The sequence below is a fragment of the Strix uralensis genome, chromosome Z (assembly GCF_047716275.1).
Source record: "Strix uralensis isolate ZFMK-TIS-50842 chromosome Z, bStrUra1, whole genome shotgun sequence".
Lineage (NCBI taxonomy): Eukaryota > Metazoa > Chordata > Aves > Strigiformes > Strigidae > Strix > Strix uralensis.
This window is the reverse complement of record NC_134012.1, coordinates 67,161,324-67,185,078: the sequence shown is the minus strand read 5'-3', so window position 1 is coordinate 67,185,078 and position 23,755 is coordinate 67,161,324. Positions and strand designations below refer to the sequence as shown.

The 23,755-nt window shown below is 47.4% G+C and overlaps 1 protein-coding gene across 7 annotated transcripts in view; it reads left to right on the top strand.

Annotated features, from left to right (window-relative positions):
* Window positions 1-23,755, top strand: part of PSD3 (pleckstrin and Sec7 domain containing 3) — a 111,554-nt gene that overhangs the window by 18,089 nt on the left and 69,710 nt on the right. For 6 of the 7 annotated variants that reach the window (XM_074855390.1, XM_074855389.1, XM_074855387.1 and 3 more), the window contains 2 exons: window positions 8,657-9,728; window positions 11,146-11,538. In XM_074855390.1, the coding sequence (XP_074711491.1) occupies window positions 8,657-9,728; window positions 11,146-11,538 (1,465 nt within the window). Of the gene's footprint in view, window positions 1-8,656; window positions 9,729-11,145; window positions 11,539-20,552; window positions 20,589-23,755 lie in introns of those variants that run through there. The other variant, XM_074855395.1, reaches the window with a different exon arrangement.

The following is a 23,755-nucleotide window of genomic DNA, read 5'->3' as shown; positions in this document are numbered from 1 at the left end:
AGGGCTGGGCAAAGCCAGGGCACGCTCCACAGCCATCAGGTGTAGTGTGATGGATGTCTGGGTTTCCATTCCCAGGGAAAGGAAAACTAAAGGGGTGTGAGGCATTATGCTAAGTCCCTTGCTCCACAGGAGGAAATTGGATGTCTTGTGACCTGCACTTGAAAGCTGGATAGTTCAAGTTATCATAACCTACGGCTGCAGGGAGGAGATTACCACATCCTTGACTTGGTAAACAATGGAATTGTTTGAAGGCCAAGGGTTTAGTGCAAATAATCCTTAAAACATGGGCTGTTTGTTTATTGTTTTTCAAAGGTGCAGAATTAAACACTCAGAAGTTAGGAAATGACAGAGTTAAGGCAGTAATTACCTCCCTGTCTGTGGGCTGTCAGCCAATGCTGAGAGCTATGCTGATTGAGTGCACAAATATATGGGGTCCTGATGATGCTGGCAGCCCATTGGTGGTGTCTGGCCACTTCAAATGCTCTGAGCACACATGTCACACGCTGAGCTCTGCTGAAGCTGGCAGGGCCTAGAAACACTTTCCCAGAGGCAGTTGGGCCAACCCTTCAGTCAGGCAGACAGAGAATGATGCATCCAGGTCAGTGGGCACAACCAGAGAGGCTCAGCCAGCTGACTTGTCTGGCTCTAGGCAGGTATGGTGAGGCACAGTTGCATTTTTGCTTGTCACCATGGGCTCCTCTCCTTCACTTCAGTCCCGTCACCTGGTGAGACAGGCAGCACACCAACACAAGCCCTCTATCGTGCTGTACCCTCAATTCATCTCTGAAGCTCTGTGAAGAAAAAGATGGATGTTATCCTGCACTGGAGATGGCTTGATAATGAACATGGAGAAGGCGTTTAATTAAAATTATGTGGGTAGGTGCAGTTCTGGCCCAGTATTGCACTGAAAACCTGTAACACAGGGTACAGCAAGTATTTTTCCTGTTTGCAGTTCATTGCTTTAACAAGTGCCTTCTGCTCTAGACCCCTGTGTTGTTTATTTAACTCTGTCCAGCTTCCTGAGGAATGGAATCTCATTCACCGTTCAGGCTTGCTGAAAAGTTACCCTGAAATGTCCAGCTGCACCTCTAGCAGCACGTACTCGGAGCCTGGGAGATGCACATGTCCCTCTGTGCCCTATTTTTGTTTTAGCTGGGCGCATACCTCGATATCCAGCTCCTGGGGTGCTTTGAGGACTGCTTAGCAAGCTTTCTCTTGGCCTGGCTAATTGGTCCTGAGACGTGAAATGCAGTAAAGGACATCCTTTTCTGCAGAAGTGCCTAGTTTCTTCAGCAGCTGTTGCAAAGATCCAGAGTTTCTGAGGTCTGTGAGTAGCAGTGTAAGGTTTTTAAGCTATTGTTCTTTGCTCAGAGTCTGGCAATATATTTTTTATCTGAAGAGATCTTTCTATTTGTAGGACTTTTGGAGGGTTTTAAATAGATTCTTTAAAAAGACAGTATTTTAAACATGTGACATTAAGTACAAGTGGTTTCAGAGAGGCTGTAAAGTCTTTGAGATGCTGCAAGTGTCAAAGCAGCTGTGGGCTGCCACTGCTCCAGAAGTTTGCTCTTTCAGCTGAAGGCTCTTAGGGAGCATTTAAAGTAATTCTTGCTATCACTCTGTGTATCTACACTTGGAAATTCACCTGCTAGCCACTTTCCTTCTAAATCACATCAGTGGAAAAATAAAAAAAATCATAGTCTTTTTGGATCTGTCTTTTGAATTTTGGGTTTAAGATTTCCAAACATTAGTCTTAAGCCAAAACTTGGAGACTCTCGCAGCCACATCATTCCAGGGGGTAGGGCTTTAAAGAAGAAAAATGCATTAAATATAGTAAGATTCACCAGCACTTTCACATCAGGATAAGGAGCCTAAATACTCCCTTTGTATTCCCTCCTGTTCCTGCTCATGCTAGCAGCTGTTTCACTCTACCCCGTTGCTTTCTAGGGTAATGACTCTTGGGACCTAGCTATCTCACTGACCATCTGTGGCCCATACAGCAATTTGTAGTGGATAATCCCTCATACTAAAGCCTCTCAGCATGTGCTGCATATTAGTTTTGGACTTTGTCTTGTTCTGAGCTCACTGTAGGCCTATGAGCTGCCAAGGTGCCATGCTTCCCACAGCTGGGGGAAAGGTGCGGGGCTCTCTGGAAAACTCTTAGTTCTGTGTAGTTGGGGTTATGCAACTGTTCCCAAACCCTGTTTACCACTGGGAAATAGTTAAAATCTGAGGGGAAAAGAATACACAACTGAGTCACAGCATTGCTTACCTAAGGCTTTCCGCAGGAGCAGGATTAGAAGCTTTGCTATTGTAAAAAAACCACACACACACTCAGACAGACAGTGACACAGGTATTCTACTTGCTGTTTGGTTTCTTTATGGATAGGATTTACATTCTTAACTTAGCAGCTTTTCTCACTCTCTGTTTTTCAAGCTGTGACAACTCGGGCATCATATCACCACCAGACTCCAGGTACTGGGACTTGGCTAGCAGAGAGATTTGTGATGAATTTACCTAGTCTGGACATGGCTGTCCAGTGGCAGACTGAAGGTTCACCTAACACAGTCCAAAAAACCCAGAATTAGGGAACTATGCAGGAGCAGCAGTGAGCAGTACTTCTCTGATAACCTCTTCCATTGTGCAGTAAGCTGTGCGTTGTGGGATTTCCTGAGCGACACTCTGCCCCTGAGTGCTTGCAAGGGGATTGATTACTTTCTTCCCTGAACAGGTCACTCTAATTTCTGGGTAACCCTGAGACACCAGCTGCCGCACCATAGCTTGGCTGTTCAAGCACGGTGAGTGCAAGGCACACGCTGCCTGTGCATGCTACTGGGTCTGTGTGAAACCTGCTGCTGCAGCAGGGACCCCCTCTGCTCGTCTCTTTGGGGTGAAGGATCTCAGCCAACATGGTCGCTTTTTCTGCATAGGCTCTGCCATATCTCTGGTCCCCTCCACGTTCCCTGTGTGTTTGCTAAGGCTGAAGAGGCATTTAACCAGGGCTTATTTTCTAGGCAACTCTCCCCTACCTCTTCTCTCTGTTCCCCCCTCCGCCTTCACTCAGCTTTCTTGTTTCCACCAACTTGTTTTTACATAATACTGATGTAACTTCGTAAGGGTGAAGGCCTGACTCCACTTCCCCGGGGCAAGCAAACTGCCCAAAAGCCTGGAGTGGCTGCAAGCTGCAGAAAACCCTGAGCCCAGTCTGGCGCGGACGTTTGCAGCCCAGTTACAAAAGCACGGTGCTTGCATTATGCTAATCCTCTGGCTTTGACTAACGAAGGACCTCCGCTGGCCAGGCAGCACCTATCGAAGCACAGAGAATGACATCATTTGGAAAAAGGGCTGCTGCACAAGGCTGCCAGTGATTGTGCAGCATCCCTCCTCTCTCATAGGGGGAGGCTGCTCTGTCTTGGCGTGTGCAGGAACTGCTCTATAAATCAGAATAGTTTTAGTTGCCACAGAAGTTGTAACTCGAGGAAGTGCAGGACGAGGAGACATGTGTGACCCCCCTCTCTGGAAGACTGCAATAATGATATAATGCCATAAATCCTGCGATTTTTTTGTTAAGTTCTGTCACCTAGAGATTTGTTTCCTCTCAACTCATGCATTGTTTTTATTTGCCCTAATTTGCCTTTTACAAATAATGGCAAGAAATGCTGGTACCAAGAAAGCATAACTGGTGTGATGCTGCATGCAGGCTTACCATGTGCTGTTTGTGATCAGCATAAGAAGCTGCAGAGAAATAAAAGGCAAGATGACTGGGCTGCTTTGTGAAACCTTTCAGCTCAGTAATGCCGAAACGCTGTCAGGCACCCCGCGCTCTGAATCCAGCACACGATTCTCAGCATCGCCATTCTGCCCGTTTCTTCCCTTACGGACATGGTTATAATAAACCGCAGCTAAGCACAGGCGTCTCCCTGGCATACCGTCAGGCAGCCTTGCTGGAGGAAATTTTTTTTCCCCCCTGCAAGCTGCCAAGGTGGACTCCTTAGCTCCTGCGATAGACTGAATGAGACTGCAGTTCCCCCATCAGTTTCATAATACTCAGAAAGCATCCATTTACATCATTGTGTGCAGTGCAGGGCAGAAGCTGCCAGGAAATTTGAAACTATTTTGATTCCCGTTGACTAGAACAGCAGCAATTGAATTAGCTGATACCGCTGTAGATAAACTGATGATCTGTGCATTTCATTTCTTTGACCAATGGGTAACTGCTGGAGCTACAGTAACCTCTGTGAGTAAGGAGACTGTTCAAGCAAATATATCTAATTTCTCGAGCTGGCTTTATATATATATATATACTGTATAGAGAGAGACACTCACACCATTCTTTTGTAAAATGTACCTGTAAACAAAATGTCTGCCTATGCTTATAACTTGTGTTTTGCTTCCTAGAATTTCCTTTTATTATGCTGTAGACAAGCTTGCTTGACATGGAATGGTTATTTACCTATGAAATATATCTGTGCCTGATTTAAGTCATGAATTCTTTCAACGTCTAGTCATCAGAAAGTCTGCCAACTGCTGTTAGGTTATATTTGCCCGGTCTCAGTTTTCTAGCCACTTACCCCCTTTCTATTTTAGCTTTTTATCTGTTTATTTTTTTTTCTTTGTTGAAAGAAGCCACCTTCAATGCAAAGTAGAAATTGGTGTTACCTGAGAGTGTGTGTCCTTTCTTTGTTTGTTTGGTGATGGGTATTTTTTTTCCCTGCTCTTCTTCAGTGCGGTCCTTAAATTTTGTTGTTGCCTTTCTAGCCTTGTTTGTAATGCAGTCATATTGGGGGATGGGGTTGGACAGGATATACCAGTAGCTGCAGCAAGACATGATGCTGTGGTGGTGGATGGGAATAAGGGAGGAGTTTCTCTTAAAGAGCTCAAGCTCCTCTAGGCACTGGTACCTGAAGTAGCTCTCTGAGCAAAGGGACAGGCTTTGCACCTTTTAGGAGTGGGGGACAACTGGTGGTGGTTTACCACAAGAAGTAGAGAGCTTGGCAGTCACGTGTATGGTGGTACCTAAAGTAGTGGGGACACACTGCAGCTTTGGTGCCATATGTGTATTTTTTTAAATCAGGCAGCGAATAAGGCAATGTTCCTGCAGGGTGCTGCGAAGGCTTGAATCCTGCTGACTTGTGCTCACATACAGTAGCAGCAGCAGTCCTTCCAGAGCAGGGCTGCTGGTGCCTCACTGTAGAGAAGACCTTAAATTTCTACCGTGAAAGTGCTCCTCTCTTGTCCAGGTGAAACACAGCTTGCAAGCATGGCAGAGAGGAGTACCTGTGTGCATGCTTCCTCCTCCTGCACATCTCTCTGTGCCCATATATGCATGTTTGTGCTCTGTATGTGTACCTCTCCTGGAGTTTGCTGGGCTTGCCAGAGCATCAGGTTTGCTTGGGATGAAGTTCAGGAGGAGAAGTAAGTCTGAAACTTGCTCGGGATTGCTTAGTGCCATCAGCAAGTGGCTGTCGGTGGCAGGTGGGGACATGGCAGCAGTACATTTAGCATTCACCCCAGAAATAAGGCCACCTCTGTTTCTGTCATGTCAGTCCAGAAGCTAAGATAGCAATTAGCAGAGATGAGCCTGGCCCGTTGGCAGGGTCTGTGTGCAGTGCCTTTTCAGGGCTTGGCTTCCAGCACACACTGGCTGCATCCCAGCCCCACAGGGGGGCCAGGGGGTCAATGCTCCAGGCTTCCTTCCAGTGAGGTGGGGGTGCATGGGTTGGAGGGAGATGCAGGGAATCCCAGCTCCTGGGGCACTATGCATTGCCTTTCTTCGGGATGTGGCCAGAGCATGAGCCTCAGGCGGTGGCATGGCCAAGCACTGCCCTTCAGTGCTGGGGGCATGAGGCAGTCCCAGCTGGGACACCTCCTGCTTGCAGGTCTGCAAACCGAGAGTTGCTATAGGTGAAGCTGTGTCTACTGAGAAGGGTTTACATTAGCATCTATAGTGATGGGCTTCCTATTGGCAGTTCTTCTCTCTTAAACAGTCCTATCTCTGGACACATGCTGACAGAGCAGCAAGCGCTAATGCTGCTGTGTTAAAGCAGACCAGTGCTGCAGGGTGGGGAGTCAGGGCCTTTTGCTGGCTTGGGCTAGTCCTGGTGCAGGTGTAGGGACATTACAGCCACACCGCATTGTTCTCATCCATGAGTCTGTGGTGGTGTTTCCCAGTGGCAACCTGGTGCCTGTGCCAGGAAGTGGGTAGGCTTGGGGTGCACCCAAGCACTGTGTGGCTGAATTGTATGCAAAGGGGACTGTTTGTCTGGGGCTTCGGACATGCAGAAAAAGCACCATGCTTGGAAATGCTCACATGGGGCACTCTTCTTCAGATTCTTCCAGTGCACCCACACCTGTGTGTTGGAAACCCTGCCGTGAAGGCAGGCTGGTGATGCAGAAGTGGGCAAGAGCATCCATACTCCTCACAGATCCCTGGGAACTTGCAGTAGAGAAAAGGTCCCTGCTTTGTCCAGTCACTGTCCTCAACAGAAACCAAGTCATGTAGGTGAAACCTGACCCACTGAAGTTTTATTATGGAGTAATTAAATCAACAGCATGGAGATACCTAGAGAACCTACTGGGGAAGAGACAGTGGTTTGGCATGGTGCGAGTGACAGAATCACAGAATCGTCTAGGTTGGAAAAGACCTTGAAGATCATCCAGTCCAACCATTAACCCAACACTGACAGTTCCCAACTACACCATATCCCTCAGCGCTATGTCAACCTGACCCTTAAACACCTCCAGGGATGGGGACTCCACCACGTCCCTGGGCAGCCCATTCCAACGCCTAACAACCCGTTCTGTAAAGAAATACTTCCTAATATCCAGTCTAAACCTTCCATGACACAACTTGAGGCCATTACCTCTTGTCCTATCACTTACTACTTGGTTAAAGAGACTCATCCCCAGCTCTCTGCAACCTCCTGTCAGGTAGTTGTAGAGGGCGATGAGGTCTCCCCTCAGCCTCCTCTTCTCCACACTAAACAACCCCAGTTCCCTCAGCCGCTCCTCGTACGACCTGTGCTCCAGACCCTGCACCAGCTTCGTTGCCCTTCTCTGGACACGCTCGGGCAATTCAATGTCCTTTTTGTAGTGAAGGGCCCAAAACTGAACACAGGAATCGAGGTGCGGCCTCGCCAGTGCCGAGTACAGGGATAAGATCCCTTCCATGTCCCTGCTGGCCACGCTATTGCTGATACAAGCCAGGATGCCATTGGCCTTCATGGCCACCTGAGCACACTGCTGGCTCATGTTCAGCTGGCTGTCAGTCAACACCCCCAGGTCCCTCTCTGACTGGCAACTCTCCAGCCACTTCTCCCCAAGCCTGTAGCGCTGCTGGGGTTGTTGTGGCCAAAGTGCAGAAGTCTGTCACTTTGATCCTGCAGCACGTGCAGTGTGCCGGATTTACCCTGTAGCTAGGTATACTAGATAGTGAGCTGGCAGGTGTGAGCTGCTTCTCATCTTTATGAACCACAGGCGGATAGATAGCCCCATTAGTGCAGTGCTGAGCTCTCATTAAATTATCCTCCCTTTCACCTTCAACTCAGCCTATCATTAACCACAGCTACACGGCTTCCCCCTCAGAAATGGCTTGTGTCCAGCCTGCTAGGAGTGGAGATGGGGATCAGTTTGCAATGCAATGCCTAGAGATGCACCTCGAGCAGGGCAGAGTGTCTGAATGCAAGTTGGTGTCTGGTTTCAGAGCTGTCACCCCTGACATTTTTCACAGTAGGTGTTTGGATCTGGCCCCCCCATTGTTTGTTTTAAAGCACTGTTATACTCCAGGCCAGTTTTTTCCATAAGGGTGCAGCGAATGCAGCTGTTGCCGTTTTTTGTTTTCAAAAGCTCCGTTCCTCCTTGGGGTAGTATAAGGTGGCCAAATATCTGTCATTGTGTCATCCATGAGGTCCCTCTGAGGACAGCTGGTTCTCTGTTACCCCACAACAATGGGAGCCACTGGGTGCTTGGCGCTTGGAAGATGGGACCATTTGTTTTCACTCCTGCTTTGTTTAGATCAGTTGGAAAAGCAGCACGGGGAGGGGTAGGTGGATTTGCTGCAACAGAAAATGTGAACTGCTCGGTATGCCTACATCACAGCAACCTGAGTTGTTACCTGAGTTGTTAGGGCTGGCAGAAGGTTGAATTGCTCATTAACTGCTTTGTAATTTAGCTAATTGGTTTTGTCAAGGCTGTAGAATAAATGGGGAGTAACTGATTATCTTTCCAGTGTTTCATCTTTACGAGTGAAAATGGCCCCAAACCTTTTTTTTTAAAAAATAAAACCAAGGTGTATGGCGCATGCTGTGGATGGATGTCAAACGCCTGAATATCTGTTTTCTTCAGCCTTTGCGCCTGGCCTGTGGCCTCAGACTGTTTGTGGGCCACTGGGACCCTTTCTAAAGTGTAGCAGACGTTTCTGGCATTCACTCCTTGGCAGTGCACACTCCCAAAGTAGGGCTGCCCAAAAACTCCTGTATGAAAGGACCAGCTCTGGATAACTGCAGTGTGACAGTATGCAGAAATGAGTTAAACTGAACAGTGTTTTCCCTGCAGAGGAGAGCATAGTTAACTCTGTTAGAAGAGGGCTGGGAAGGAAGGCCAGACTTTTTACTTATGCATGCAGTAGATAAACCCACTCTTTTTTTTTTTTTGCAGGTAGTGGCCATGGAAGCAGCACTTTGCTCCCTCATACCATCATCAATGAATTTCCAGAGTACGGCACTGTAGAGCCAAGCAGAGACGTGCCAAGGGCTTCATTGCCGTGCGCAGCAGAGCCTGTGACACGCAGTCCAGAAAGACGGGACAGTCACCACCCGGTATCTGGCAGGCCACTTCCTCAGCGTGCAACTCCTGCAGACAATTTGAGACCTGACACTGGGGCAGCGCAGCTGCATGGCCCAGAACGTTTGCAACTTGCGAGTAACTTGCCAGAGATTACAAAAAGCTCTGGAGGGTTGGAAGCAACAAAGGTGCAAGAGAGAACAAATACTTCTCTTGATTCAGAGACCCAAATGGAAAAAAAGAGCGTTACTGGCAGCCAGAATGTGAAGGCAGCCAGAGAACCAGTTCCAGCAGGCCGAGAAAAACCCTCAGACATGCCTCTTCCATCTGAACGAACAGCTGAGGAAAAAATGCATTTGATCATAGAGAAAGATCTGGCTGCAATATGGACTGGAGAAAAGCAGTCCGAGTCCTTGCAAGCCATCAGTAATAAAGCTGAGGAGGTCCACGTAGCGCAGGAGACAAGCTGTCATAGACCATCTGTGACAAACCTGGAAGCAGCCAGCAGAGTGGAGGGGTGGGCGCATTTTGAGGAGTTTTCAGCGTACAGTCAAGGCAAAATGCAAATGGGTCCTGAGAGGAGGCTCTCTAAAGAGGCAGCTGTGAGCAAACATGTAGAATTTCAAGGGGTGGAGATTTTATGGCTGCAAAAAGCCGAGGAGCAGAGAAGGAAGAAGCACTCGCTGCTGGAGACTGTGTCTGTGGAGAGGAAGGCGTTCCCCAAAACGTCCAGCTACCCTGCACCACTGATGGTCTCCCCAGGCTTGGTCTCCTTGCTGGACAGTGCTTGGAGTGAGGCCTGTGACGACCCAAGGCTGGGACCCACTGCCTCTGGAGCCACTCCTCTAGCGCTGCTCAATGAAAGTGGGCAGGATGAAGTTTTTGTGAAGGACAAGAACAACCGTGACGAGGAGGAGACAGCTGTACTAGCCAGAGGCCAGGGCAGGTGAGATGGTGCTTAGTGGGGTGCAGGGGGCAGGCGCGGTTTCTCTCATCCCAAGTACGTGGCTTCTGCTTATCCCTTTAGGAGTTAATGGCAAACAGTGAATGTTTGCAGGCTGCCTGTGGCGTGGTGGCAATGGTAGCAGTTTGTGCCTGGTGGTGGTGTCTAGTGCATGAAGTTGAGGCTGAAACCTGTCCACACCCCATTGCTGAAGTTTGAAATCTGTGTCAGGTTTGGAAATAAGATGTCTCTTACTGTTTGTAGAGTAACAGCTGTATGACAAAGCATCTGTAGCAGGTGTAGTTGGTATCTGGACATGGCATGTTACTAAATATAAGCAGCATGCAGGCCTGGCCATATGCGCCTGGCCAGATTTTCTGGTTTCAGGCAGAGTTCGTGCAAGAACAGTGCGAGCACCTCTGAGAGGTTGGATAATAAAGACATTTCACCTGGAGCCTTGTGTGTTATAAGAGGGTAAATGCTGTAATGTGCTTTCTATATAATCTACCTACCTGTGTTTATATAATTTTAGCTATATATATTGTAAAAATTGTGTGCTGCTTTTTACAAGAGCATCCCAATTTGCTCACTTTTCTTTCCTGATGCACATCTCTGACAAAGCAAAGGGTCCCACTGGCACACTCTGAGCAAACCGTGCCCACTCTTACCTGGTGGGGTTTTTGCTGCTGAAACAGCAGGATCTCTGCAAGGCTCCTGCCTCTGCACCTTGGGATCCATAGAGTTTTGCTTTGGCTAGCGTGTGGGATTGCTCGGGTGGGCAGCTTTGACACTGGGCACGTGCCATGAGAAGCTGCGCATTGTTTGGTGCAGCAGAGAAGACAACTCTCTGCAGGGGGATGCTACACCCTCCCCTGTGCATCTGCAAGCAGGCCAAGTTTTTCTCCTTCAAATCTCGTTCTTCTGGCTCCAGGTTTTTAATTGCATTTGCTTCCCTTTGCGTTTTGGAGGGATTTCCTCGAGCCTTTTGCCGAAGATCCCAGCCCTAGGACTGAAGAGCCAGCAAACTGTCCTCTGGAGGCAGAGGCTCCATCTGTGTGCATATCTCTGACCTGTGCAGCCTCTGGTATGGGAGTGGTGCTAGCTGCGACCTTATGCATTTGTGAGTGCTCTTCTCCTTTGCACGTAAGCAGCTGATGTTATCTGTTAGACAATATTAGGCTTTCCCCCCACCCCCCTCTTTACCCAGAAGATTGTTTCTTTTTATGTCACCAGAGAGGGAGATGGTGCCAGTCATGAACGGAGGTGTTGCAAGGAGAAACTAGCATTTTACCCACAGTGTCCTCTCCTGCACCAAGCCACATTTGACCTTTCTGTTTGCAAAGGTGCAAGGCGAGGAGGTTCACTCAGAGGTCTAAACCTTGTGCCATAGCTGAAACGAGCTGTTCTGATTCATTTTCAGGATGATGGAGGAGGGGGAAGCAGCCACAGGAGGATATGAAGATGTCCTTGGGCAGAGGCACTCCGATGTCTCCACTGATCTGTACAGCTCACAGTTCGAAAACATCCTAGACAATGCATCTTTATACTACAGTGCAGAGTCGCTGGAGACATTGTACTCAGAGCCCGATAGCTACTTCAGCTTTGAGATGCCACTCACTCCCATGATCCAGCAGCGCATGAAGGAGGGCAGCCAGTTTTTAGATCGGACGTCAGCCTTGGGGCAGCCTGATGTCCTGCAGCTTTCCCCTGATGGGGAGGTGAAGGCCTGCAGTGAAGGCATCGCCAATGGCTTAAGGGATGTAAGTGAAACATTCTTCAGAGGAGACGTAACGGAAGTCCCTCGTTTGGAAAGGTAAAAGCAGCGGGTGGGCTTTCTGTGTGCCTGCTGATTTTTCCCTGCTGTCTGTTTACTTCAGTGACTGTTGCAGAGTGTAGTTTTGCCTCTTTCAACACTGCATGTTTTCTACACAGAACACTTTCCAGTGTAACAGAGTGAGCTGCGGGAGAGAACTGAGTAATCCAAAACTGCTGTTCATTTGAAAAGTGCAAATATATTTTCTGAAGGTTTTGTAGGTGATACAAGGCTGGCTACTGTTGTCGCATCTCTGTGACCTGTCCCTTGAGGAGTTACAGATGAACCTTGTTCAGCCTCAGTGATACCTGAATTTGTTAGCAGCAGTTTTAGGAACAGCAACACCTTGTGCACGTGGATGAGTTGTCCAAGTGCAGTTCGTGATTTGGATGTTAAAGGTGTGTCTCTGGGCATAGCTTTTCCTCTCTTGAAGTCAGTAGGAGTTTTGCTGCTTACTTCAGTTGGGACAAGGTTTTGCTCCTAATTCATGGGATTAGAGACTGTTAGCTGCTTCTTTCATCTGTGCACTAGTTACTGATTGAGAGAGGAGGGAGCATTGCAAAAATGTTAATAATTTCTGTTTAGGTAAAGGGAGAGATAAGAAAACCTATTAAAAGAAGACTCATGTGAGAAGCAAAAACTAGGCTAAGTGTTCAGAAAATACTGTGTAGTTGTAGAAACTTGCTCTATGAGCAAACTTTCCTCCTTGTGTGTTGTCAAAGAGGGTGGGGAGAGTGAAAGGCAGCAACAGGCAAAGTGGGGGGTTGAGTCAAAAGCAGTAATCTGCGGAGGGGTGAGGGACCTTGTCAGTGACAAAGGTGCCTCGGGTCTCCATCCTCCAGGGACAGAACATTATCTAAGAGTCCTTAGACTACTCCCTTAGATGGGACTAATCTACTCTGAGCTTTCCTGGGAGTCAGTTGCGGGAGGGCTTCTACCTGTTCTATTTCTTTAGTGCTAGTGTGAAAGTTAAGTCCTTTGAGGAGAAGTAGTTTTGCTAACTTTATGGATTAAGGTACAGTTTGCCCTTAAAAGAACAGGCAGAAGGACTTAGCAGTTTAGAATGTTTTTTCCATCAGTCCTACTGGAAAAAAGGTGTTTAAATCTTGTAGGGCCCTGAGCTGCTTGGTGCCGATAGGCAGTGAGTGACTGCTAATCTGCTACAACCAGTAGGTAGCCGGAAACTGAGGTCAGTCCTGACACTTACAGCTCCTTACTTGTACTGAAACCAGAGATTGCCGTAAGACTGGGCAATCGAGGACAAGCAGTACATGTAGACCCTGATTCAGTTACCCCATAGGTGCAGCATCTGGTATCTAAAAAGTATTGTCAAGTAAGGTCCACCCTGGCTCATCAAGACAGAAGTTCACCACTAAGACAAGGTGTGCTTAGACAATGCTTAGACAGTTTAGGTGCATGCCTAGTGTGGATTTCCTTAGGAGTTGATTTTAGTTTACATTTGTAGCCATAGTGATAAACCAACAGAGGATTTTAAAATTCTTCTTTTTCCCCCTTAATTAAAAAAAAAAAAAAAATTGTCCCCGACAGTGGGTTTGTTAGGAAGCTCTGATGTTGTAGTCTGGAGGGCTCTTTAGGGACGAGCCCTGTTTAGGGGCTCACTCTGTTAAGGTAGGTGCCAGTACAGAGTGTAGCTGCAGCAGTACAGCCAGCCATGAATGTACCCACCTCTGGACAATAACCATATTAAACACCCCCCCATGATATTCCAATATCATGTTGTATTGCACCAGGGTACAGGTGACTGACAGATTGTGTATGCTATATTGTTGGAGCCAGCAACAAATCATGGTGTTACAGTGTGTGGGTGAGGAGCACTGTGTGCATGCTGGGGTCTGCATGGGATTTATTCACAGAGGGATCAGGACGGTGTGTCACTGTGATGCTCAGGTTAACCAGAAATAGTCGCCTGAGCCATGGGTACTATTTCTAAGAGTTTCCATGCGTGGTTGTATTGCCTGAAGCAATCCCAGATTTGTTTTTTCACCCGAAAGCCCACGTGTATGATAAGTGAGCGGTAGCCACTGTAGCAAGGCACCTTCGTGCCTTCTGCTGCGTGTCCTTGTTCGCTGTAGTGCCGCACACCCGTGGCTGCGTTGGGGCGGTGGTTCCCCGCGCCAGCCTGGCGCTGCAGAGCATCGAGGGCACCCGCCGAAGTGCAGCAGCTCTGCCGGGGGACGCGGTGGGGACGGCCCGCACCCCGCTCCGCCCGGCCCAGGCCGCGCTCGAGGCCCTGCATCCCGCAGCCGCCGGCCGGAGCTCAGGCGGCAGCTTCGCTGCGATACAGCGCGGAGCCACCGGAGGTCCCTGTGCCCGCTGCGGAGCCGCGGCTCCCCCTTGCAGCTCCCCTGCCCACCCTCGGGCGTGCGGTCCCGGGGAGCGGTGCAGGCAGGAGAGCAGTAGAGGACCCCGTCCTGTAGGCAGGTATGGGGCCTCCGCGTGTGAACAGTGGCAAGTGCAAAGCCAAGCGGGGGAATTTGGGGCGCGGAGGGCTTGGGAGCAAAGCAGTGCGACGTTGCAGGGCGGCACAACAAGAAGCATAACCACCCCTTTTCCAGAAACCGCACTGCGAACCCAAGCAAACAAAAACTGAAATCAAAACCTTAACAGTTCCCTGTGCTGTAGTGCTTCAGTGACATGAAAAAATATGTGGGGGAGTGCATGGGGAGAGAGTACACTTCCATGTACCAGTACTAATTTATGGGGGAACAGAGTGTGAAATACTAGCAGTTCTTCACGGTCCGGTACAGAAGGGGAGGGTGGATGCGAGATCAAAGAGTTAATGGTTTACACCTGGAAATTGAAAGCCGTGTGCCAATTAGGAAAGGAGGAGCCGGTGCTCCCCAAGGCCATGCCCTCCTCATAGCAGGTAGCTGAGTACCACAGCACCTTCTACATCTCTCTGGAGGGACCCTGAGCGTAACTGATATGCAGACCCTAGATGGCGTGAGGTTTTAATGCGTAACGGCAAGGAAGGGTAGTTCTGTAATGAATAAGCGGGAGGGTAACATCCTTCTCTGCTCTTAGGAAATCGCTGGCTCTGGGAGGGGTCAGCTCTGGTATGTGAAGGCCAGTCACATGCCTTCAGAATTGAAAAAAAAAGGAGGAAAAAAAGTAAATTATTAGAGGCTTGTAGGCTGCAAGTTCCTGTGGGCTCCTGGGTGTGTGGATGTTTCATCCCTGCTGTCCTCCCTATCAGCTGCTGGCCGTGATTAAACGCAGTAAGTCCTGGGAAGAACCCTGTGAGGTATCCACTCTGACAGCCAGCTGCCATGCTTCCTTAGGCCAGGGGCATGTCAGCTCGCCCCTGGCTTTTCCTGCAGGACAAGTTGGCTTGCTTTTGCAAATTGTCCTTTCCTAGCACAGCTTAGGTGCACTTTGTGTCTCGACAGTGGAGGAGGGATGCTTGGGGGAGAAGGGCATGCAGCTTTTCTTCCTTTGGGAATGGTTCCAACTCTTGGTGTCTTTTGGGGGGCTTAATCTCTTTCTTAGGTATGTAATGATCATCCCTTTGGGTGAAGAACAAATTTCTGCAGCTGAAGTAGCCTTAAGTTTCCCCAGGTGGGTGTGAGAGAACTAGGGGAGGTGGGGGAGTGTGTGAGGTTTCAGAGCTGAGGAGCAGCCTTGCTGGGCACCATGGGGTCCCCATGAAATGTGCTGAGCCACAGGTTGCTAGTGTAATGAAGCTTTGCCGTGGCAATAAAGATACTGCATTTGGGCTGCATTGGGTCCCCTTGCCTCCGTGTTATCCCTGCAGAGGCATGCAGTCCCTGCTGTCACACCTGCACCCCAGGTACTATGTTTCCCCCTTCTCGTGCCAGTGCATTGTGTTGAGACAGAGTAAGGTTCAGCCCTAGCATATGGAAGCTTAGTCTTACTTGCAGAGGCAATAAGGAAGACTGTTTGCAAGGTGCTACCCAGACGTCAAGCCTGAGTTTGCATTGCCTGAACTTAGTGTAATCATTTACAGCAAATCAGAGTAGGAGGAAGGGGATGTATTTCCAAAGCAGTAAGATATACCTGAGGGAAAAGTGAGTACTCTTTGCTATGTATACAGTGAGCATCGGTGTGTCTAGAAGTGAAGTATGACATTTTCTTAGTGATCATTTCTTTTGAACTTTCAGACTTTAAAGACAGAATTTCTTTTAAACTTTCTTTTTTCTGCATTATTTATAGCAGACTTCCCATTCCCTCTTCCCTTGTGTGCTACAGTCAGAACGAGAAATTAAAAAAGCCCAAAAAACTTCAGGCATTTCTTTTCCTGAGTTGTCTTAGAAGGTGTGGCCTCTGTTGGTAGAACATCGCCCAAGATTTTTCTAAATCAGGAGAGAAAAAAAAAATCTGCATTGCAGCTCCTAATCCTCAAAAATGCTAAGTATTTGCCACCTGCCATCATCTTCAAAGAACTGCTGGTGCTCAGCAAATTTTGCAAGTCCTGGTTTTGTTTTTTTTTTTTCCCCCTAGAGATGCAAACACAGATTTAGTCACATATGTATTATTTTGTAATTCAAGGGGGGGAAAAAACAAACTCTCTAAAGCAATCTGGCAGTTCTCAGAATAAATGCACAAGAATGTAGACTGCATCTCCCAATGGCTGCCAGGTTACTCTTAGTTTGGGCCTCTCATAGTAGTGCCCATAGTTGTTTTCTTTCTTCTTTGTATGGGTCATTTCCAGTAGTTTCTTAGTTGGCACTCTGCTTATTCCTTCTTTGCGACAATAAACTTTACTGGCAAATAAACCTGTTTTGATCCCTTTCTCCAGGTTGATTCCCTAAGTTTCCTCCCAGTTTATCAGTATCCTGCATGCCAGCTATACTTCTGGTTTTCAGTTCACACTCTGTTGTTTGGGTTTTTTTTTGTCCAAGGTAGCTTGTATTTGATTTTCAGTGTAGGTATGAGACTCAGTACTTACATACCTAACACATAACCTTCATTCATTTTATTAGTCTGTCCAACAGCAGTCTGGTAGAACTTTTTTTCCCCTTGAAGACTTACTTTTTGACCTGGTTGAATTTTTTCATTTGGCATGAAATCTGCTGAGATCCCTGTGTTCCCAAGCAGGCGTTTTTTGGCCTTCAGACATGTCTCAGCTGCTTACAGCCTCTGGGACCTAGGAGAGCTAGGACTGTCAGAAGGTAGTACTTTGTATTTGCTGCCATTCATATGCCCAGGATAAGGAAGGTTATTCAGAGGATGCCGCTGATGGTAGTCCTAGAAGAGTGAATGTGTCCAATGCATGTGCAGCACGGGAGGAAGCAAACACATGCTAGAGCCCATTTGCCTGCACGTGGGCTACTACAGCTGTCAGTTGTTGAGCCACTATTAAGCACAATATGCTGGCATGGATATGTTAAATCCAGGGATAGATGAAGTGGCACAATCTGCAGGTGAATTTCTGAAACTGGTAGCATTTTTGCAACTGAGGATTTGCCCCTTTATTGCACAGTTTAGTAACTTCAAAAATGTTAAGCCGCACTGATTCCCTATAGGAAGGTGACATTGCTTTATCAAGGCTCTGGAAACACAGCATGTGAGTTTGCCTTTGCTCTGGCTAATGAGGTGCTTGCAACACCAGTTTAGTGACAGTTTGTAAAACTGCTTTTAGTTCCTAAATAAACTTGTTTTAGGGGAAAAAGGGCTGCTGACTTCTCCCCTCTTCGGTTCCCAGCCTCATCTGAAAATAAAACAAACAAAACAAAAATCCAGGAGCTGACAGAGACAGAAAAGAAAACAAAAAAAAAAAAAAAAAGGGGGAGCAGCTGATCGGTTTGCTGCACAAAGTGCCTCAGTATAAAGCTGTCAGCAGCTCAGCTTCTAAGCTGGCATCTGTTGGCATATCTCCATTAAAGTCAAAGCCATTTAGGTCAGGAAGCCTTCATTCACTGAAATCGAGGCATCTCTGTGAGCTCTGAGTTGGTCCCAGAGTGCAGCCTGCCGTCTCATCCATTAGCCAGGACTGTCTGCCAGTCAAGCCCCCCTCCACGTTATTGAGTGTTAACTCTCTTCCTCTGTCTGTCTGTTGGGATAGAGAGAGGCAGAGCCTGGTGACTGGCAGGGCAGTGTAGAGGCACGTATAGCTTCGGATGTGATGCAGAGGCACTGGTGGAGAAGAACAGGGCACGTATCATGCAGACTCCTTGCTAACACAGCTGGGTGAGCTGGGGGTTGGTTGGTGGTTGTTCTTTCTTTATTGTGGAACTCTTTTATTATTTTTATTATATTATTATTAACTATTCTTTTTGATGACAGGCAGTTCATTTTGCTGCATGGTTGCAACGTAAAGCTCCTATGCGATACTGCTGCTAGCGCTGAAACACTCCATCTGCACATCTGCAAGGAAGCCTTAACACCCATATTTTTATGCTTCTGTTTGCTCACTGACAGGGAGGACCACCTGGACCAGCTGCCTGTTAATAGGCACTCCCTGGAGCAGTCTCCAAACAGTTAAACCAAGCCCAAGTGATGGGGGAAGTACTCTGCTGTCTTCCCAGATTTGCTTCTGTCCTGGAGGACCCTGCAGGACTCTCATGGGGAAATGTCACTCTGGTGCTGAGCAAGGGGATGGCTCTTGGCACCCTCAGCGTGTGGGGGGGTGGGTGGACTCAGGGAAGAGAGCCCAAGAGGTCCTGAAACATTTAGGGTCTGAGTGTTTTCTGAGCAAGGTCATGGGTGGACAATGCACTCTTTGGGTCTGGTTTTTGCTCAGGTCTTGGGGCAGGTGGGCCAGATCCTGAGTGTGCGACTATCATGATGTGTAGATTGGTCTGTTGGATGTGTCAGTGCATCTGTCAGAAATCGCTGTTGTGGAGGCAGCCCTTGGACACCCTCTGTGGCAAGGGCTACGTTTTCACTTTCCAGGGATGGGGGCATTACTGTGGTGAGAGTCTCTTTGTGATTGCTAACCCCCGCCACAGTGACGTAAGGAGCCTGAGGTTGAAAGGGAATCAGATCTGAAGTATTTTTAGCAAAACATTTGTACTTCAGGTGGCAACAGGCCAGCATATCTGTGTAGTAAAGGACGTGCTGTCTCTTGTTAAGGGCTGCAATCCTGTCCCTGTGTGTGGTGAGGCTTCTTGTCCTAATGCTGTGATCCCATAATGATAGTGTTTGCATTTGCTCCTATGCAAGCCTACCAGAAATGGCATTTTCTGAACGCTTTAGCTGTTAGCTCCCTACTTACGATCGGTGGGAATTCTTTTAATCAAAGAAAAAGGCAGATGATTGTAGGGAGCAAGAGGTTATTTTTAAGCAGCAACATGCATTTCAGTCCCTGAAGTTGACTTCGCATATGCATTTTATTGATAACCAGTAGGAGATTACAGGGCTTGTTTGTTTATTTTCTACTTTGCCCCTCTATGTGTGATGTGACAAGGCTGAGGTACTTTTCAATGGATCCTCGGTGAGTACTCTGGGTTGTAGAAACCATCCTTCCTTCATGTGTCCTGACTGATGCCATGCTCATGAGACACCCACTGAATCGAGTTGCAGCAAAGTGCAGCTGTGTCAGTCCTCAAAGAGGCATCTACTTCAAAGCATGTCTTTGAAGAGAATCCATATGTAGGACTTCAAAGCTGATTAAACCATTTGGAGTAAAATAGCACAGTGAGTCATCAGCTAGGAAAGGGCATTATTTTTATTTTTATTATTTTTCTCCCCTTCCTATGGTTGTATCTTGGAAGAGCCTTCGAGTTGGAGGTAACTGGCAAGGTAAATCTTTGCTTGACTTGATTTTGTGCTTGCTCTCTCCTGGCCCTGAAGAAGCTGGTTCAGAGCTACAGCAAAGCTGCAGCCGAGCTGTTCCCAGCTGTCTGTGTGGCTGGTTGTTTGCAGCAGGAACTGACTCATCACGTCCCACGGCTGCTGGGATTTCTTTGCTTTCTCTGGTGGGGGCTACTCCTTTTAGAGCCAAACTGTTCAAGCATGGCTTTTCGGCTCTCTTGAAACAAAATTAAACCTGTGCCAATGATCGTTTCTGGTCATCTCTTAAACGTGGAAGGGTATCACAGGCTGAGTGTTCACGGCTCTCTGAAGGGTTGTGAGGCAGGGATTCGTTCTCTCAGGGCAGGACTTCTTGCAGAGGGGGAGGTCTTCTCCCCCCAGCAGTCCAGGCTAATGTCAGGGGCATCCAAGTGCTTCTGCCCTTCTGATGTCCCTGCCACACTGTGAGGTGAGAGCTGCTGCTGAGGTGCTGTTGAATTAGAAATAGAGTGTGCTTTTCACAGCCAGAGTTGATAGTTATGGTTGAGGGGATGGTGTCCAGGAGGAGAAGGCGGATGGGAGTGAAGGCATTTAAAACACCAGGGCAGCACAGTGCTGCAGGGGGTGATTATCAGCCCCACCATGACTCCCTGGTGGATGTTGTACTCCTGATGAAAACAACATTTGTTCTGGCCCTAGCTTTAGCGCACTAGAATGCCTCCCCACCCTTCCTTATTTTTAATCACTGCTGCATTTTGCTGTGATGGACTTTGCTGGCAAATGCCTGGCTTAGCTTGCCTTAAAGTAAAGCTGATGTTAAAGGCATGCAGATTTATTTGAGAGAAAAGGTTCGTTTTCCTCCTGTTTCCTTCTCTTCTCTTTCGAAAAAGACCTGGGAAGGTCCCAGCCCTGTCTCATCCAAGCTCCCCCTGAAATCGGTGCATCCAATGCACTCCCTCCAGACATGCATGCCAGGTTAACGTTCCTTGGGGAATTGTCCCATGTGCATCCAGGGGAGACCATGTGCCACAGAGTGTATTCTATGCTTCAGACTGGCAAGAGCTGCAAGCAGGGGCAAATTGGGATCGCTGACGTGGCTGGGATGAGGACAGCACTTAGGCTGAGTCATCACACCCTGCCACTCAGTGTCAACTCCAAACATCATCTCCTTGTTAGTGGCTGGGACAGTAGCTCTGTGTGGAATCTGAGCTCTTCTTCCATAAAGCAGAATGGAACATGTTTTTCTTCCTTGGGACAAAACAGATAATGTTTTCTCTGTGGATTGGCTAAAAAATGAAGATTCATTCCAAGGTTTAAGGCACCTGAAACTGCAGGTACTTATGCTGAGATTACCAGTTGCAGCCTTGTAGGCTGGGTGAGTGGACCACTGAGATATGAGGTGTCTGTATCCTTACTATTAACTGGTCTTGCTCTGTTTTTGACTGGAAGTTGCAGCCATTCACCAACCATAGTTGCTGTGGATGGTTTCAGTTTTGGTGAAACCGAGGTTGGGGGGCGGTGGGAATAAGTGAATCTAGAATATTCTTAAACAGATCGAGTCTGCTAAGTTCTGAGCATGACGCAATTGAGATACCTTGGCATTGGGAGCTAAATCACTGTAGACCTAGTTGATAATGGAATAAGCGAAGAAAACACTATAATGTTTCAGACTGTGCCTAGCTGTTATGGTATGTTATGGGATATCAGCTTTACAGATGTTACAGTCTGGCCATGTTTCATCTGTGAGTGTGGAGGGGCAGCTGCTGCTGGTAGAAGGTACTGAATTTACCATAGTAGCTGTTTATTGAATTGCTGTATTTTCTGCTGGATATGGTGGTCACAGCCTCTGTGCATTCACTGTGAACCTGAGGATGCTTTGGCAGAAAGAGGGACGATCTGTCAGGAGTGCATTGCTGGGGACAGAAATGAAAAGGTCTAAGGACCTGGTTTCTGGCCACAGCTCACGTGCTGTGAGACCAAAGGGGTCTGGTTTTTTGTAGCTTCTGTTTTCTGTGTTTTCTGATAGCAGAGATTAATGTAAGAGGCGTTGCTGTACAGGCAATTACCAGTAGTATTGTTACAGTCCCTTTTGGCCTTGAATCCAGGATTAGGGGGAATATAATTATGAAATTTTCAGCCCACTTTTGTCAGTGGAGGTTTCTCATTTTTATGTGATAAAGAGTAAAGCTGCATGTGAAATCCATGTCCAGTCTTGCTCTGCATCACAAAGCCCTTTTCTTGGCTCTGTTTAGCTGGTAATGCTGCTGTGGACTCTATGTGTAGAAACTGTAGACTGCAGAAGACAGACCTGTTTGCAGCCTTGGTTGCTCCTAGTCCTTGATTAGAGTCCATTATAAGTACTTTACAGATGGATGCAAGTATTACTATCTGTGTTTAGCAGCTGGGGAAACTGAGCCATGGAAGGAAAATGGTGCACCTAGAAAGACTTGAAGGTAAGAAGAGATATCAGCCTTTCCCCTGAGTAACACCCTGCAGACCCTGCTAAACTGACCTGTCCAGAAGGCGGCTTGTAGTAATCATGCACAGGGTGTCTGCATTTCCTAAGCTTTCAGTGACATGGGCACTGAGTCTTCTCACCACCTAAAAGACTTGAGAACTGAAGTCTTACTTCTGGTATTCTCCCTGAACAGATGCTTCTGTTACAGACAGTCTATATTGTTGATTTGATTTGATTTCCTTCTTGTACTTATTAAGTAATAAACTAATTAACTGTCAGAATAACTGAAGGAAGCATCCCATATTCTTTGGCCTGATACATGTACAGGGAAACCCCGTCAGGATGAATTTTTAAATCAGGAAGGTCTAAGATAAGGTTTCTTATGCAGCCCTGTCGGCTAGTTTTGGCAACCAGGGGAAAGAACAGGCTCTCCTTGCTGGGTGTTCCTCCTTCACATCCCAGCTGCTGCTCCAAGAGGCAAAACAGAAGCTGGGAGCCACCGTACTGTTTATTTCACTATGTGGCAGATGCTGGAACTTCCTTTCTAAACTTACAGTGGTTTGCAGTAACGTTGACTCTCATGGTTTACTGGTTCCTAGCAGGGTGCAGATGTTTCTTGTCAGCTTTGGCCATCTTTCAGGGCTCTAAATATTGGCTTTAATAAAGAGCAGTGGTGAAACAGGGCTGTGATTTATGAGTGAGGCTCTGCAAGTTGACATGGCTTTTGGAGCGTTTGTACAAGGAAGGCTCTGTAGATGTGTTAGCTCACCTGGTTATTCTTTGCTCTTGTCAATTGTTAGAGCTGGGACTTTGAAACCAGTTGTGCCTGATGAATGGACAAGGCGTTGTTTGGGGGGTGTGTCAGAGGACTCTGGAATTTGCTTTCTTCAGAAGTTTGAAGCAGACCAAATTTAGAGAATTTCAGACATTCCCATTTCAGGAGGTTTTTTTGTTTGTTTGTTTTCTAGGGTAGCTGGTGGTCAGTGATGGTAATGCTGTTGGAATTGTATTTACAGTATTAATTCCCTACTAGAGCACTGAGACCGAGACCCTTTTGTTGTAGCACCTTATTATTTATGCTGAAATATATGCAAAATCAAATCCCCAGTACTGTTAGGAACAGGTTAAATGTCTGTTTTCCCCAGATACTTGATAAAAAAAGTTGTACCCACGGTGTGGAAAGTGTGATACTTTTGGTGTTCTAGCAGCACTAGGAGGATGAAAGCAGAGGTGAAATGGGCAAGTATCCTTCCTGTAGCAGCACTGTGTACCTCCTTCTCTTAAACCATGCATGGGAAGAGAGGTAGGGCACAGGTGATGATTTGTGTGAAAGGAGGCATGCAGAATATCAAAGATTTTTATTTTAAGCTCACGTTATATGAAAAATCTCATCTTTAAAGGGTTAATAAGTGCCTAGCAGACGCTTCAGTAGATGGCTAGATAATTGTTACTGGAGCGCAATGATGGGTTGTTCTAACTGTGGCTTGTCAAGCCCGAAGATTACAGTGGTGTATGAAACCGTGGTATGTTGAAGTGTTGTGTTTAAAATCACATTTAACTCATTCCACTCATCTGCCCTGTGCGTGACCCATGTTGATCATTCATTAGCCCTGTGTAAACAAGGATTTAGTGGAAAGAATTTCTGTATAGTATTTTTTTAAAATAGAAATGCTTTCATGCACACACACAGAGATGAGATTTTGCAAGAATTTTTATGCCAGTGTCAGAGAAAAGCTTTTCCAAAGTTAAAAGCCTGCCTGTGTGCAGGGATGTGTATGTGGGGTTGTGCTTTCTGGGGTGGAGGGCTCTTACCTCGTTGAGGGGAGAAGCAAAGCAGGAGCACAGCTCAGCCAGAGCTTTCCTACTGTAGTAGGGGTGGGAGGAATCTATAAATGCACGATTTATGTAAATTGCCCTGGTATTGCCATGCTGAAAACCCTGACTTTGAGCAGCTGGTGAAGGAAATGATTGCCACCACAAGGGAGGAAAGCAAACAATTCTCCAGACGGCCCTGGGTGGCTTGTGTCTTTCTCCCATTCCCCA